At 53.4% G+C, this 17,008-nt stretch overlaps 1 protein-coding gene across 1 annotated transcript; it reads left to right on the forward strand.

Moving 5' to 3' along the window:
- Positions 1-284: 284 nt before the first annotated feature.
- Positions 285-15,390, forward strand: RNF169 (ring finger protein 169). Its single transcript, XM_068687556.1, has 6 exons — positions 285-677; positions 4,495-4,571; positions 8,839-8,985; positions 9,816-9,928; positions 10,981-11,080; positions 12,675-15,390. The coding sequence occupies exons 1-6, from the start codon at positions 335-337 to the stop codon at positions 13,848-13,850; spliced, it is 1,956 nt and encodes a 651-aa protein (XP_068543657.1). The 5' UTR covers positions 285-334; the 3' UTR covers positions 13,851-15,390.
- The last annotated feature ends 1,618 nt before the right edge of the window (positions 15,391-17,008 follow it).

Here is a 17,008-nt window from a genome sequence, read left to right on the forward strand (position 1 = left end):
CCCCTGGGTGCCTGTGGGCAGGAGAGGCGAAGGGGAGCCCAAAAGGGAACGCAACCAGAAAAAGGGACAGAAAAATGCTTTTAATAAAGAGGGATTGTGTGTGGTGCTTTCATCACTGAGGCAGCGTGAGGTGAGCGCTCTGAGGCGAGCCGCGGGCCGCGCACGCCCCACCTCCCCCCGCGGCCCCGCGGCCGCTGACAGAACTCGGGGGCCGCCCCCTCTTCCTTATATCCCCTCCTCTCATTAATATTCATGAGGGGGCGTGGCTTACACCTCATGAATATGGAAATGAGCCCCGGGCGGGCGGGGCCGCGTCCCCTCCAAGCGTGAGAAGATGGCGGCGGCGGCGGCGGGCCCGGGCGGCCGGGCCGCGTTAGGACGAGGGCGGCGGCGACCGGGAGGGAGACCGGGGCCGGCGGAGAAGCCCGAGGATGAAGCGATGGCGGCGGAGGAGGCTGTGGCGGAGTGCCCGGCGTGCCGCCAAGCGCTGGCGGAGGCGGTGACGCCGCCCTGCCGCCACTCGCTGTGCCTCGCCTGCTTCCAGCGCTGCCTGCAGGGCCCCGGGAACCGCTGCCCGTTGTGCCGGGGCCGCCTCGCCGCCGCCGGTGGCACCGGAGGAGGAGGAGGAGGTGGAGGAAGCGGAGGGGGGGAGCAGCAGCAACGGGCACCGGACCCAGGTGCGGCGGCGGCAGCGGCGGCTCCCGCCCCTCCCCCAGCGCCAACCGCCGCCGCGGTGGCTGAGGGAGGGGGAGCGCGGGGCGGGGCTTTATATAGGCGGTGGGCGGGGCTTATGGGGAAAAGGGGCGTGGTTTGTGGGGAAAGTGGGCGGGGCTTGTGGGGTGGGCGGGGCTTGAGGGTGTGAGGGGAGGGGGGTGGGCAGTTGGAGGGTGGAGGGGCTGAGGGGAGGGGGGTGTTTGTTGGGGGTGGGGGGTTGAGGTAAAAAATGGGGGGAGTTAGGTAAAAAATAGGGGGGTTAGGTGGGAGTAGGGGGTTTAGGAGTGTGTTGCGAAGGGATGGGGGTGGTAGCATGGGTGGTACGTGGTCCCAATGGGCTTCCCAACCCTAATGGCTGCAGGGTTCTCTGAAATTCCTCCAACTTTGCCTGGGGTTTGCTGAAATTCTTGGCCCTGAGGGTGGTGAGGTGCTGGCACGGAGGAGCTGTGGATGCCCCAGCCCTTGAGGTGTTCAAAGCCAAGTGGGATGAGGTCCTGAGCAGCTTGATCTAGCGGGTGGTGTCCCCACCCGTGGTTTGGGTTGGAGTTGGGTGGTCTTTGAGGTCCTTTCCAACCCAAAACATGCTGTGAAGGGGCCACGATTGCCTCACCACCACCAGGGGACATGGGACACCAGGTTCACCACCCCTTCATTATGAGAACCAGCCCAAGGTGAAGGGCATCAGGACCCCATCCCCTTCCCTGAGAGCCCCTCACTGGTGGCACTGGTAATGGGACAGCATCGGGTCACCTCACATCCCCACGAGGTGCCACCAGACCATCCGATAGGCAACAGGCGGTTATTTTGGGCATAACACTGCCCAAAAAACTAATAGTTATGGAGGTGCTGGCCGGAGGGATCAGCGAACATCAGGCAGGTTTGTGCTTGAAGAGAGGAATTGTGGAGAAGTCCTGGTCCTCGCTGACAACGAATCCATCATCACTGAGCTTTTTGTATGGAATTTCCTCCCTGTCCCAGCTATTTCCTCATGGTTTTCCTCATGGTTTTCCTCATGGTTTTCCTCATGGTTTTCCTCATGGTTTTCCTCATGAATTTCCTCATGATTTTCCTCATGGTTTTCCTCATGGTTTTCCTCATGAATTTCCTCATGAGCTCAGCCCTGGTGCTTCCGATGCCTTTTTGAGGGGCTGCCTGGAGGGGAGATGCACCACACTGGGACAAGAGGGCCGGCCACCAGCCCAGCTCTTCGCCTCAAAACCTCCCACAGAGCTCGTCCTTGCTCCTCGCTGGTTGTTGGCCCTGCTTGGTCTGCCCTTGCCTGGAACATCCACAGTCCAGCAACGCTTATATTTGATGTAAAAATGAGTTTGGGCTCCATGCTTGCCTCACGTTGTCTCAAGATGTGTGAGCTTTGCACCTGGTAATCGCCTTGGTAAATGTTTGCTGCCCGCCCAAATTTCCTGAAGCTCTGGAAGTGGCTTGGGGAGAACGACGAGAGGCCTCGACCCTGAGGTGCTGAGCTGGGCTAACGGCGTGGAAATGGGGCTGCCCAGCACCACAGGGTTTGCCCCTCTCTGAGGATGGATGGAGGCCCTGCAGCCACCTTAACCACCCCGGCAGGAATCCCAAAAAGCGTTTTCGGTGTCGCTGCGTTTCATTTCGTAAATCCACGGTGGCTGCTCCCGATCCCCTCCTCCATGTGCCTGGAGGTGTTTTCCAGGATGAGTTGTTCTATCACCAGGGATCATCGAGGTGAGGCCTTCCTTTTTGGACAGGGGCAACGTTGGCTTTTTTCAGAGCACCAAAACCCTCTCCTGATTTTCGTGGCCTTTCAAGAGCGGCCTCCCCATGACGTTGGCCAACTCTTCGTGTGGGAGCACGAGCAGCGTCCCCCAGGGGTGCCCCCAGCCTCAGCCAAGCTCTCATCAAACACTGAATAAACTGACACAATTTAATCACTTGAAATGATTTAGAAAAATACTTTTCATGGTTTTTTTTTTGGTTGGTTATTTTTTTGTTGTTTTTTCTGTTGTTGTTTTTAAACACCAGAGATGCTACATGAAGCTTCCAGCTCAAACTGGGCAACCAGCACCGGTTTTGAGCCTGGATTTCGGTCCTTTGCTGGGATTTGAAAACCGCAGTGGACTTGTGGAGACCCTGGCAGAGCTCAGGGATCGAGTGCTGTACAAATACGCAGGAAGACAAAGTCCTCGTCGTGCCGCTTGCCAAACAAAAGGGGACGGAGGTGAGCGGCGAGGAGGCGCCCGCTGCCCTTTGAGCTCCCGTTTCCTCCCCCCGAGCACCCGTAGGTCCCACGTGGAGGCTGGAAAAGCTGGAAACGTGCCCCTGGATGCTGGCCTTGGCCTGGATTTGGGGCAAAAGTAGCCGAAATAAGCAAAGATGCGCATGCTGCCTTCCTGGAGAGCTGCTCGGGCTGAGAAATAAGAAAATAAGGATGCTCACATTTTTCCAAGGATGACAGAGCGCCCTGCAGCGAGACGAGGGGGATGAAATTCGTGGCAGGAGAGTGAGGAGCGAAGCAGGAATTTGGTTTTCCAGGGAAGAGGCTTGTTACGCCGGGCAGGAGCTGGGAGCTGGGAGCTGGGGACGCGGATAATACACGGCTCATTTCAGCAAGAGACCTGCAGGTGGTTTTGGAAAGCCATGGGGAGGTTGTTCTGCCGCACCGAGGTCAACATTTGGGAAAACATCCCCAAAAAAAGGAATTTCACAGCCATGTTTGTATAACAACCTAAACACACACTTTCCCTCTTGTCCTGCTGGCCTAGACCAGTCAAGCTCTTGAGCGTTTCCTGGTGATTCCTGAATTTCCTTCCACTTCTGCTTTCTGTGGCCTGTCCCCAGGTTATTTTTTCCTCCAGAGCACAGCCCTGAGAGCCTACAGACAACGCTCCTGGCGAAGCACTGCATGAAAAGCAGGGATTGACTCCAAAAACGTTGTAAATCCTCGCAGAAGACCTGTTCACGGCCACCAGGAGCCGGGGGAAACCACACCAGTGCCGCAAGCAAACAACGAGCAGGAAAGCTCTTCCAAAAATCCTTCCCTTCTCACATCCTCGTTATTTATAAATCGTGTTTATTTTGCAAAAAAATCTACGATCACAAACAGGTGACCTGTTTGGGATCCGTTGTTCCACCCACGCTGCTCGGGAGTGCAGAAGAACAGCGCCTGGCCACGGTGCCCCCTTTTTTTGGGATGAAATCGAGAGGATTTGAGGCGTCGAGGGGTGTTGAGGCTGCACATCAAACATGAGAAATGATGTTAAATAATTCGGAAATGTGCTGTCCTTTCATACGGTGCAGGAATCGATGACTTTTTGGGGCTGAACACTGCAGGATGAGGCCCCTCTGCCAGCTGCAGGAGCTGGGAGCTGAGGTTAAGTGGCACGGGCACCGGCCCCAAAGCAAGAAGGGGATTTTGGAAAGGAGAGGGCTGGGAAAACACCACTGTCCCTAAACCCTGTGCATCATATTCCACCGCAGGAGGGGTGTTTGCCCTTGGAGCATGCGAACCTTGCAGAAATATCGCTCGATTTGTTAAATTTGGGAGCTGGCGGCGCGCCTGCTCCCTCTCTTACCGGGCTCCTGTTGGTGAAGTTAGGAGAAAAATGGGGGCAAAAAGGGTTTTATCAGCTTTTAGCCTGTGTCTTCCACCTTAGACTGATTTGGGGTGCCCGTGGGTACGGGGCTGGCAGGCAAAGCTGCGGGAGGTGCTGGGCGAGCAGTGGGGCAGCGAGGCTGAGCAGCCCCAGCCACCCCCACTAAAATGCTCCTTCCTTTTTCTCCTTCTCCTTCCAGATTTCATATTCCGAGCGCCCATTAAGCTGAGCAAGCCGGGGGAGCTTCGGGAAGAATACGAAAGCCAGCTGAGGAAGGTACGGTCCTTTTTTTATTGTGGTTTTTCTTGCAGGATTCCCAGCAGGAACCCATCCCACTTGCAAGGATGATGAAGGGATTTCAATTCCTGCTCTGGAACAACGTCCCATTTATCCCATTTCTCTGCTCAAATCGTTCAGGGATGTGCTGGCAGCTATCAAACATGCAGGAGGTGGTTTCTGGTGCCAAGAGCTGCTTTCCAGAGCCAGGAGATGGGCACGGACCGTCCGTGGTGGACCTCACACAGCCCTGGGTTGTGTGGGATTTATCGCAGCATCCCTACCTGTGGATAAAATCCCATAAAAAGCCAATCCCATAAAAAGTTTTGCAGCAGAAGGCTGCTTCTCCTTGCTCCTGGAGTAACATCCTTCTCCTTAACCGTCCGTCCCAAACTCGAGCTTTCTGTCTGTTCTTGGGCAGGAAAAGACGTTATGGAAAGGCAAAAATTAAGAAGGGGAAAACAGTTTTCCAGCTATTTTGGAATTAGAATCTGGGAAAAATATTTTCTATCTTTAAACTGGGGATTGATTGAATCTAAATCATCCAGTCCTTTATGCAAGCTGGCTGCTTTCTAAGTGAGAAATGTTGCAGCGAAAGCAGCGGCTGCTGTAGCAGAGTGGATAAAGGTTCAATTAAATCAAATTTGCTTAAATCCCAAATCCTTAATCCCATCCTGTGCCTGGATTCATGCTTGGCCCTGATGGAGCAGCACCTTGGTCACTGTGATGGTGTTTTGGGGCTGGGTCCTGCCTCCCCTGCAGAGGATAAGGAGCAGGTTTCATCCCTGATGGTTTTTTTGGGGGGTTTTGTGGCACTTCTGGCAGCATCGAGGCTCTCTGTTGAAGCAGAGGTGGGTCAGGCAGGTGCAAGAGTGGGCACGGAGAGACAAAAATCTGGTTTATTAATTAACTTGGACGTGGATTGCTCTATTGGGCAATTTATCTTCGCTGGGACCCGGAGGATGAGTGCACTCGGGGCGTCCTTGGCTTAGCAAAGAAATAAAGCTGCTCCTTGCCAGGTGTGTGGGTAATGCCTCCAGGAGCAGCTTTATAAATCTCCCTGGGAGGATTTATCAATTTAGAAACCCTCTCCAAGTGGGAGACTTCTTTTGGGAGCCAGCCCCTGGTGCTGTGAGGCTCAGAGGAGCTGATGTGCTCCAGCTTCTCCTATATTCCAGGGGGAATTTTGGCTGCTGCTTCACAGGAGGAAGAGACTCCTGGTGCTTTGGGGAACCTGAATGAGGCAGAGGACTCGGATTTGGGAACTGAATCCGGCACGGAACCAGGCTTCCCTCGGTGTCCCCCAGCGGTGCCGTGGGGATTTCTCCCTGAGCCTTCAAGCTGCATCCCCCAGATGTGTGAGTTGTTTTCCTGGCCCTGCTGCCCAGCTTTTTGCACCCAAAACCCACTGGAACATCACACCGAAGAAGATTTATTCAAAGTGGATAACCTTGTAGTGGGATTTTTTTGGCACCAGGGGTGACCTGGCTCTCGGAGGAAGGTGAAGGGTTTGCTGCCTACGCGCAGGATAACAAGAATAATTTTCCAAGAATAATTTTTCTCTTGGTGCTCTCATATTTTACGTGCTTCCCGAGGAGGATTTAATTTCCACGTGCTACAAACAGAGCTCGTCCTGCTACGCTGTCCTGTCACAAGCAGCAGGGAAGCTGCTGCCGAGGTGCGTGCTGATGCTCGGCTTCGTGCGGCGAGGAGGAGAGGTCAGGCGTGAACCTGCCAGACTTTTTTTCAAGCAGCAACACTGAAATTTCCACGTCTTGAGCAAAAATTGCCATTTAAAAATCAATCAGTGGCTCGTACGGCATTTTTTAAGTGCCAAATGTGATCCCTGAAATGGTGACAGGAGGTGAAAACCCGGTGTGATAACAGCTGATGGGGCAGCACCCAGGAATTCGGAGATGCTACGGAGGTAACGTCAGGTACTTTTGGGAAAGAATCACAGAATCAGGTTGGAAAAACCCTCTGCAATCATCTGGTCCAACCTCGAACCCACCACTGCCAAGTCCACCGCTAAGCCACGCTACCAAGCCACCTCTCCACGTTTTCTCCAGGAGATAATCTACACGAGGCTGCTTGAAGTGAGGTTTTAGGATTAGTGTGCATCAAATTGTTAGTGCCTGGCTTCGTTTGCAACAGCAGGGACAGAAATTTGGCCACGAGTCTCACACAAAATGTCCAAGGATGCTGACACAAACCCACTTGCTTAAGGACCTGCTCACTTTTTTAGGCAAACCTGTGAGTTTGCCTAAAATTAAATATTTCCGTGCATTCCTATGTATGCTTGTGGCTTCACATTTGGGAGCTGAGTATAATTTTGGACGTCAGAAAAAAAAAAAAAAGAAAAAAAAAACAGAAAACTTCCACCTAGCCTCATTCCATAAAGCTGAAAGCCCCAGCAGTGTTGGGTAGGACCCGGCCAGCCCAAGAAGTCATCCTCACGATGCGACCTCTTCCTTCAGATCCTTCCTCAAGGCCTCTGGAAATGCAGAAATATTTATGAAAACTCACAAAATGTGCAGCAGAGCTCTCCCCACGTCTAAATCACGCGGTGATAATCTCCTCAGCGGATGATGTGTTGTAGTTCTTGCTTCAGCTTGCGAGTAGATGGGGAATTTCGAGACACATCTTAAAGCCTTGCTTAACCAGAAGTGAAATCTGCTTTGGAAACCGTTTGCTGAACACCCACAACCCGCCAAATGATGATTTTTTTTTACATCTTTCCACCTTCTCTCCTCCTCCTCTCTCCTTCATCCCTAGGGGTTTGGATTTTGTAGGGTTTGGGTCCTTCCTAGTCTCCAAACCCCGCTGTGCTGTTCCTGTAACCCACTGTGAACTCCGTTTCCTTTCTTTTCACATTTTAGGGTAGCTTCCCTTGCATGTCTATGCTTTTTTTTTTTTTTCCCCTGCAGCAGGGAACGAAAACCCTGAGTATTTTTGGCGAGGCGAGGAGCTGGCGCAGTGTCACCCACGCTCTCCGTGCGCCGCGCCGTAGGACGATGCACCCGAAGCTCCCAGCAAAAACCATCCGTGCCCAAAAGGCGCTGCCTAAGGAAGAAAAAAAGGGAAGCCCCAGAAGAAAATAGGGCAAATTCGGGGCAGCTCCTCACTTCCAGAGCCTCAGCACTCGGCTTGAAGGGAGCTGGAGGTGTCGGTGCTCGGGTTGATCGGCGCGGTGGAGCTGCAGCTCTCCGTGGTTGGGGTTGTTCGAGGAGGATCAGCCTTCACGGAGGTGGGTGGAGGAGGGAGGAGCAGGTCCCTGCACGTACCTACGGGGTTTATTCACGGCGTTACGTGCGAGCTGAAGCTCGGGGAGAGGTGAGAAGCTGAGCAGAGAGGGGAGGAGAGGCGAGGGAGATGCTTCCCCGGGCAGGCTCGGCCCCGCGGTGGTGCCGAAAGCGTCTGCGGATCTCCTTCATCAAGAAAAGGTGGTGGAAAGGAGGAGAAAAAAAGCTTTTTTGGCTCTCAGCAGAGCCCGTGGCCACGTTGGGATAACCCCTGGGCTCGGCAAGGCTGAAAACTCGGCGCCAGGAGGAGCTGCTGGAAAACAAAGGTCGGCATCAGGTAGTTGGAGGTGGTCGCTTGGAGGGCTCCTGCTTTTTCCAGGAGGGCAGGGGAAGGGCTGGAAATCCTCTGAACCCCACTGCTCTTCTTCCCGGGCTGCACCAAGCTCAGAAAGCGCTCGGTGATGTTCTGTGGGATTCCTCGTTCGGTGATGTCCCGTGGGATGCCTTGTTGAGCCTTCAGGATTTTGGAAAATGCAGCAGTGCAGCGCGCGGGGACAAAATAACGTCACCTCGTAGCCTTTTGGAATTGCTCCGGTGGTCGAAGCAACCTGAAAACGTCTAAAACCACATGAAAATTAGAAAGAATTAAAACTTTCGGCCTCCAGTTGGAGAATTTGGGGCTTCCAGTTGGCCGTCGGAGGGCTGGACGATGGGTTTGGGTCTTCTCTATCCCAACGCATCCCGAATTTATTGGAGAATTGCTGTAACCAATTTGAAAAAAAATTAAAAAAGACTTAAAAAAGACTTAAAAAAGACTTAAAAAAGGAGCATAGCTCACGTGAAATTATTGCCTATGTGCTTTGCTTGCTGCTGAGTAGGCAACAACTTGAGCAGAGAGATGGAGACACCAAAATTAAATGATGGGGCTGGGATTTTTTGGAAAATCCCTCGTTGACAGCCAGGGGAGGCACCCGAGACCCTCGGATGATTCTGACTCCTTTGTCGTTGTTTTTTTTTTTTTTCAGATGAGGGAAGAAAAACTGCAAGAAGAAAAAGCTTCGGAGGAGCTGATCCCCAGGCTCGTGCTGGATGACGTGGACGTAGGGAAAAGAAAAACAGAAGAGCAGCAGAAAAAAGACGAATCCGTGGTGCTCAAAGCGAGCCAGGAGTGTGTAAGTAAGCTCCTACTTGGCAATCCACATCAGAGACACTGTCAGGGGGGTGAAATTACTGCTGAGATCCAGCCGTGGGGCAGGAATTGCTTTTTTTTAAAGCCTTTCTTCCTTTGACACTGGATGTTGACGCTGGGTGCTTTCCAGGATTGACTCCTCTAGAGCCTCGAAGGGGATGAGCCAACAGTTTATAAAGATCCGTGCTCTTGAGAATTATTTTCCAAGGTTTTTTATGACTACAGACATTCTTTTGGGGGTTTTTCTCCCCTTCTGCCCACCCCGCTCAGGACTGAGAGGTGCAGCTCTCCCAAACCCATGGGTTAAACCTGCAGAGGTGCCCGCTCAATTTTGGGTCTCAATTTTGGGTCTTCAGGCCCACTCCTGTGGGCACATCTCCTGCTGAGCGCTGCCCATTTCTCATTTCAGCTCTGAGACTCCCCAGGAAACGCTCTGAAGAATTTGGGATTGGCAGAGGATGATGTGGGCACTGAATCACCTCCTGTAGTATTTTTTTTGTTGAGGGATTTTCTCGAGCTTCCTGTCCAGCCGGTGTCTGATCACAAAATTATCTTTGTTCAGTGAGTCACAGCTCTCCGGAGGAGCTCTGTGCTTATTTTTGGCCATTTTTTGTGCTCCTACAACCAGCCTCCGAGCTGTTACGGCTCCAGCGAGGAGAATCCACGAGCGTTTACCTTGCTGGGAGGTTGCTTCCTTGCTTTATTCCCTCTTGGTGCAATCACAGCAGAGGCTTTTTGGAATCTTTAACCTTTGTTTTCCAAGCGATTCTTTTTCTCGTACGTGTCAGCTAACTCTTCCTTGCTTGACTTCAGTTTCCCGAACGCCTCTCGGATTCGGAGAATGAAGAACCCTTCCAGGGCAAGCAACCGCATCGCTCGGCTTTCGTGTCCAAGACCAGTGCCTACTCCTTTGCCTTCCTTTCAGGGTAAGATGCCGAGGCTTGATTCGAGCTTATCAATGTCCATCACAGGTGTAAACATCTCGTTCTCCTTGCTGTTCTTCTAAACGGACCTGAGAAGCTTTGAATTTAGTAAAATCCGATCCAAATCCAAAATAAGCAATCACTTTTCTCAAATTTGAGCGTTGGGAAAGTGTCTGACTTCCTCCTACCTGTTATAAAATCCTGGGGGTTAACGCGTTTCGTGTTCACCCCATGATGCAGAAAAGTCATTGACTGTATAAATAATAGAAATATATATATAATAAATATATATATATAATAAATATATAAAAATGTAAATATATATTATATAATAAAGTCATTGACGTTATAAATTACAAAAATCATGGAAGAACAGAATTTTTTATGTTAAACTCAAGCTTTTTGTCAAACAGTGAGACCTCACACAAGCTTCTGGGCTTCTGCAGTGCTGTCGTTAGCTCTGACCTCAATTAACTACAATTAAGGGAGGCGTTGGGGGGGTTCAGTGGGGAGACCCTGACCACACACCGGGGCTCTGGGGTGCTGTGGTCAGGAAAATTCCTCCCGACTGCTGCTTCAGCTCGCTCGACCCGAAGGTTTCCCTGCCCCAAACCCTGGGCTCAGCAGCTCAGCGCTGCGGCAGCCCCCAAGGAACGATGCAGGCAGGTCCTTTTTGTCCCTATTTCTGCCTAATTAGGGAATAATTTGGCTGGAAGGGCCCTTCAGAGATCATCTAATCCGAGTGCTTTTATCAACGGCTCCATTTTCAGTCTGGTCTGGCTCGTGGTGTAGCAAACCACGGCCACGAGGCAGCGGGGATGAAGATGAAGAGGGTGGGGGACAAGGATGAGGTTTTGGCACGGGGGTGGGCAGCACCCAGCTGTCCCCGATTTGGATTTGGGGCTCTGTCCACGGGGACGTGCTCAACTCAAGGCTTTTTGGGTGCCCTGTGCTCAGCCCCAACCTCTCCCGGGGACTTTTTGTCGTGCCGGCGCCGAGACGAGGAGTTCACGTGGACTCTTATCAACTCTTATCTCGTCTCAACTGCTTTCCAGGAACCTCACCTCCAAGGTGGAGAGGAGTCGAAGCTGCACGGACACCATCCAGGAGAGATCGAAGAGCAGGCAGAGATCAGCCCCAGCCAGCAAAACAAAGGTACGGCCGCTTCCAGGGCGCGTGGCGGGGCGGGGGAAGGCTTTGATGTCTTCCCTTCCCTTATCTGAGCGCATCCAACACCAGCAATTTGCAGATACAAAGTCCTGGTGCTGTGGGGTGGTGCTGGGGCTGCGTTATTGCCCCGAGGCTGAGCTGCTCCCTACAGCTCCCAGCAAAATCCTACAAGGTTGGGAATTACAGAGCAGGAGACGGCTGGCAGGGCTCTTTGTTGGCTTTGTGGCATAATTGGAAGGGCTCTTTCCCTCCTTTGTTTGGTAATTCATTTCCTTGCCAAGGCTGAATCTCCAGACAATTAGAGATTATTATTTTTTTTAATTTAGGAAAAAAAATCCTCTTTCTCCCCTATTCTTTCCAAAGCTGTTTAAGAGGAGCAAAACTCGTTGCTCGCCTGGTGCGAGCGCGCTTTCTTTTGCGCTTTCACCCAGCTCTCTGCCACGGGAAGAGTTGGCCAGGTCCTGCTTCCCTCAGATCCCACCGAAAAAGTGAATTTTGGTGGCTGCAGCTTTCTCAAGGATCCCGGTGGCTTTTTGGGCAGTGCAGCTTAGCAAGGGAACACCAGTGCTGGGTGTCACCACGTCAAAAGTGGGAGATGTGGGGATACAACATGCTCCAAGGCCATGATACCTCTGTACCCATGAGGTTTTCTCCTCCCTCAACCACTTTTGGAAGGTCAGCTTGGTTGGGGGATGACATTTGGGATCTGGTGACATCCCTGTTGGTACATGAGGTTGACCCCAGTGAGCACCTGGCTGGCGTCCCCAAGGTTTCGGGCATGGACCTTGGTCAGTCCCGTGTTAAAAGCCTGGTCCAGTCCCTGTGGAGGTTGACAGGAGATAAATTGAGCTCAAAGCACGGGATCTGTAACTCCCCTGCCTCCCCAGGCTTTTTTTTTTTTCCTCTTCAAGCAGATGTTTCATGGGCCTAGCCAACGAAGAGTTACCCTGCAAGGGTGTCCCATAAATCTGTTTTGACCCCAAAATCATAGAAATCATTCCTGTTTTGGGTGTAGCAGGGCAGGGCTCCCAGGTTAGCAGCTGGATAAAATCATTTCACCTTGAAAAAAATAATAAATGCCATTTCCATCCGTGCGTAAATTAATTTGTGGCTGGGTTCTGCCGCGTTCCGGGCGTAGGAGCAGCAGGAGGTGGTGCTGGAGATGCTCCTCGTAAGCTCTGCCAGAGCCCTTCCCTCCCGGTGGTTTGCTTAGGAGTGAGATAAACCCAGGCTGAGTATTTATTCCTCCTCTCCTGTGGGTTCCTAGGGGACAAAAAACCCTTTGGGCAGCTTCCCTTGAGGAGCGTGGCTTCCCCCAGCTGCCTCTCCGCTTCTCGCATTGCTTCAGGCGTGGGTTTTTTGGGTGGGATTGCTGCTTGTGTGCGCCCAGCAGCCCAAAAAACAAACTTCCACTAAAACAAACTCAAACCCTGGGTTATTTTGGGGTCTGGTGCCCCCTGCTTACACCCCACATCCTCCCTGCTGTGCCGTGAGCCACAGCAGTGGCCGCTCCTCTCCCTCGCTTGCCCAAACTCTCCTCCCCGAGCAGCTTTGTGAGCGGTGCCGCCTTCCTTTGCAGGTTCCCCCCATCACCAGCGCCTCGACGCCTCTGCTGGGCGTTTTGTCGTCCACCCAAAACCACCGCTGCCTCTCCGCCCCCGACCTGACGGCCGAGAAGCGCCCGGTGCTCAGCGCCGCCTCCTCCCTCCCCGCCCTGCACAAACCCGAGCGCTCCATCAGCCCCGAGAGCAACGACAGCATCTCGGAGGAGCTCAACCACTTCAAACCCATCGTCTGCTCCCCTTGCACCCCTCCCAAAAGGCTCCCGGACGGCCGGGTCCTCAGCCCTCTCATTATTAAATCCACCCCGAGGAATCTCAGCCGCAGCCTGCAGAAGCCGACCACCTACGAGGCCAGCCCCAGGATCCTGAAGAAGTGGGAGCAGATTTTCCAGGAGCGCCAGGTGAAAAAGACTCTTTCCAACAAAGCCACCCTCACGTCCTCGGCTTCGGAGCCCGGGGAGGACCCCACGGGTCCCGATGGCACCAACCCGTGCCACCGAGAGCCGCCAGCGCTGCAGGATGAGCAGCTCCCCCCTGATCCATCCGGAGGTCCTCGCCCCGAGCTGGATTTCTTCCCCTCCATCAGCCAAACGACGCCGGGAAGAGGGAGCGAGAAACCCCGAGATCCCCAAGCCTTAATGACAAGCGACAGCCTCGCCTCCCTCCACCCTCGCCTGCCCGAAGCCCCCGACCCCAAAACGAAAGCATCAATGGAGAAATCCTCCCTGCCCCTCGGCCCCAAAACCCTGAGCAGAAGGCTCGTGGGGGTGAGCGCCGCGCTGCCCGACGGCGGCGCCCTGCCCGTCCCCGTCAAACCACCGGGGAAAAAACAGCTGAAATATCTGAGCGGCGGCGAGCAGATCCACGTGAAGAACAGCTCCTTCGAGGGCATCATCGGCGAGCAGCCGCCGGGGCTGCGCCGAGGGAGGAAAAGGCGCTGCAAAACGAAGCACCTGGAGCACAACGGCACCGTCAAGAGACTGCGGCACGCGGCGGGGGACGCCGGTTTGGCCCCGGACGAGAGGCTGGTGAGGGAGGTGGAGCAGAAACTCCAGCAGGAGGAGGAGGACAGGAGGCTGGCCCTGCACCTGCAGAGGATTTTCGACAGCGAGAACAGGACGGTGGAGAGGAGGAAAGTCCGGGTGGACCGCTACCTGCTGCGCTCCAAGAGCAGCACGCTGGGCGCCAAGTAGAGGAGCGCCGCCGGGCGACGTTGCCTTTTCTTAGAGGACGATGAGGTTTTTGGGGTTGTCTTAGAGGAAAGCTATTTTTTTGTCATGCTTCCACCCACGCCGTTGTTTTGTTTTTGTTTTTTTTGTTTTGTTTTTTTGTTTTGTTTTTTTTCGTTTTTTGGTGGCGAGGCATTTGGAGGTCCAGTTCGGAGAGACGCCGGAGTCCTTACAGATTTCCAAGAAAAAAGGGGAAAAAAAAGAAAAAAACACAAAAACTCCTCCAGCCTTGGCTGGTCCATGGGTCTGAAAGAGGTCCCTCAACCCCCCCCGAACACACTGCAACGCGGGTGCCTGTGGGGTTCCCCTAACAAGAAGGGTTTTATGGGCAGCCCCCGGGGTCCTGGGTCCTCGGCAGGGAGCAGGGGTTGAACCAGACGGACCGAGAGTTGCCTCCAGCCTCAGCCTCTGGGCGAATTTTTGAGGTTATTATTTATGTTTTGGGGTTATTGAGGTTTTTCTCACACCAAGGACCTCGTCCAGGCGTTTCCTCGCCATCCCGGTGTGCCGGGAGCACCCAGAGCTCTGCTCATGGGGAGGAAAAGAGGTCCTGGGAGGAGTTCCTGATGCTGCGGTGCTCAGATTTAATATTATCCGAATATTTGTGCATCCTGGCTGGGTTTAAGCTTAAACCAGGCGTGCATTTGGCGAGGGAGGCCGCGCTTTGTGCTGCTGTGGTGGTGACGGATGAAGGCGCCTCGCTGGCTGCACAAGCCGAGGTCGCTTCATCGAGTAGGAGGCCAAAACGTAGCAGAGAAAGGAGGTAAAATCAGGATTTTACAGGACATTTTATGGTCGTGGTCATGATAGGAGGAAGCTTGAGCTCGTGCAGCTTTTCTCCCAGGGTTTCTTCCCCTTCCTGCTAAGGGATCCAAGGGGGAAGGAAGGGAGGAGGAAGGAAGGGGGACGCTGGCCCTAAGGAGGAGGTGGTGGGTGCCCTGCAGGCTCTCGGCACCCCTAAACCCTCTCCCTGCACCCGACGAGTTCCTGGCAGGGGTTTTGGGGTGAAATCTGCCCTCCCCGTGCCCCGAGCTTGCCCCCCACAGGTTGGAACCACTACGAGAGCTCAGGTGAGCGATACACTACAGATTTCCACCTCGGGGCACGAGGTTGGGCACGTTTCTACCCAAACGTGGCCTCTGGTTGCAGCCGTCCTCCGGGCTCTGCTTCCTTTCACCTCTCTTCCCCATCCTTCAGGGTGATTCCTTGGGTTATTTTGGGGAATCGGGCTCTAAAAGTGCTTGCAGTGTGTTCGCTGGGGACCCTCGGTGCCAGGGGACAAGGGACATTCATGGAACCGAAGCACGGGTTGAACGCCCCGTGTCCACGGCACAAAGAAAATTGTCGTTGCCCAAATTCCTCCCGAATTTATCTTAAAAATGGCCGAATTTTTAAATTTTAAATTTAAAAATGGCCAAAGTGGTTTTGTTTTTCTCTCCCAGCACGCTCGTGGTAACTGCAAGGACCCTGGCGCGTTTTCCTCCTCGAACTGGATTTTTTTTTTTTTTTAAGAAAAAGCAAAAAGAAAAAAAGAAATCTTATATTTTAATGGATAAAATTTATATATTTTAAATACTATATTTCGACAGATCGACACTTTGGTTTTGAGAAATCTTATAGCGAGGATTCCGTAATATATATCTCTATCTATATAAACCTGTTATCTCCTTACACACAAACTACTGGATGGCCGAAACCGAACCCAGCCCGGGTCGCTGCCCCCCCTTCGCACAGTGCTGCCTCGTCCTGCGCGGCTCTTCAGACTCCACCTGAATCCTGCTCACGTACCCGGAGGTAAATTGGGAGGAAACGGAGTCGTGAGAGCCCGGCTGGACCCAGGAGAGCGGCGCAGAGACGAGGAGCCGTGGCCCGAATTCGCCCTCCGCAGCGGTTTCTGAAGAACGAGCTCAGGATGCAAACCCACAGCTTTTACCCAGAATTTTTTTAATTTTTTCTCCCCCCCTGCTGTTTTAACTTAAAGCGTGCACTTCCTGAGTTCAGCCAGGTTTATTATCAATCATACAAATCCCCTGGGCTCTGCCCTTTGCCTGCGGTTAATCCCTTGAGCCCCGAGCAGCCTTCCCTCGACGGTTTTTCTCCTTTCTGGCTGTGCTGGTTCCCTCCGTGCCGGTGCTGCCAGCGCTCTCTGAGCAAGCCTGCACAACCCAAACTACGTTTACAAGGGGGGTTACACGCTGAATGTATCCTTTCCCCCTCCTAAAACCAATTTTGAAGTCCAATGCACCAGGCCAGTGTCTTTAAATATTTTTTTTTTTTAAAAAAAAAAAGGAAAAAGGTTATATAAATATTTAGGATTTTTTTTTTGTGTGTTCATTTTCTCGACCTCTCGCGGAGCTCTGTGCCTGCAGGATCCCAGCCTGCTGACTTCAGCCTTCGGAGAAAACCACGGCTCGATGGCAGCTGCTTAAAGGTGGAGGCAGAGGCTGTGCCAAGGTCCCGCTCCCAAATCCAGCTCCCAGCGAGCTGCTGGCCTCGAGTCCCCCCCCCACATCGCTGCCAGCTTCGGGGACTCGGGGTGGTTTGAAGCGACGACGAATGTCTTCATTTAACGCCGTGTGAGGTCGTTGGAGCTTGCAAAAAAAAAAAAAATATAAAATAAACAAAGAATTGTACATAACTTTGTGTGAAAGCGCAGAGATTCCCAGCCTCGCGCGCCGCAACAGGCAGGCGCTTCCTTTGCGTGCCATCCGAGAAGCGAAATATTTCTTGCTGGATGCAGCTCAGGATCTGCAGAGGCCCCTAAGATGACACCGAGGGTTTCTGGATGCTCGCTGGGCAGCAGTTTCTCACCCTCCTCCTTCCTGCAGCCGCCTTCTCGCCGGGACAGAGCCGTCCTCGCCGGCTGCGCGTCCTCCCACCACGTGGAGCTGGCCTCGATATCCCACTCCTAGGAGCAAAACCAGGGTAAAAGCTGGCTCGAGGCACCCCCCCGGGGCTCGAGGCACCTCCCCGAGACCCGAGGGGGCGATAACCCGGTGGCCAAATCTGCCAAAAACACCACCAGACTCCGCAAAGCGCCTCGGACTCCGGAGAGCTCCACACCACCAGTAAAATTTCATGCTCGGAGGCGGCGAGGGCAGCCACCCGAAGGAAAAGTGCCA

The sequence above is a fragment of the Anas acuta genome, chromosome 1, assembly GCF_963932015.1.
Source record: "Anas acuta chromosome 1, bAnaAcu1.1, whole genome shotgun sequence".
NCBI classification, from domain to species: domain Eukaryota; kingdom Metazoa; phylum Chordata; class Aves; order Anseriformes; family Anatidae; genus Anas; species Anas acuta.

Excerpts from the sequence above, each read along its gene's own strand:
- RNF169 (XM_068687556.1), top strand. The coding sequence starts at position 335 with ATGGCGGCGGCGGCGGCGGGCCCGGGCGGCCGGGCCGCGTTAGGACGA. Across the intron at positions 678-4,494 it reads GCAACGGGCACCGGACCCAG|ATTTCATATTCCGAGCGCCC; the intron begins GTGCGGCGGCGG and ends TTCTCCTTCCAG. Across the intron at positions 8,986-9,815 it reads TCAAAGCGAGCCAGGAGTGT|TTTCCCGAACGCCTCTCGGA; the intron begins GTAAGTAAGCTC and ends GCTTGACTTCAG.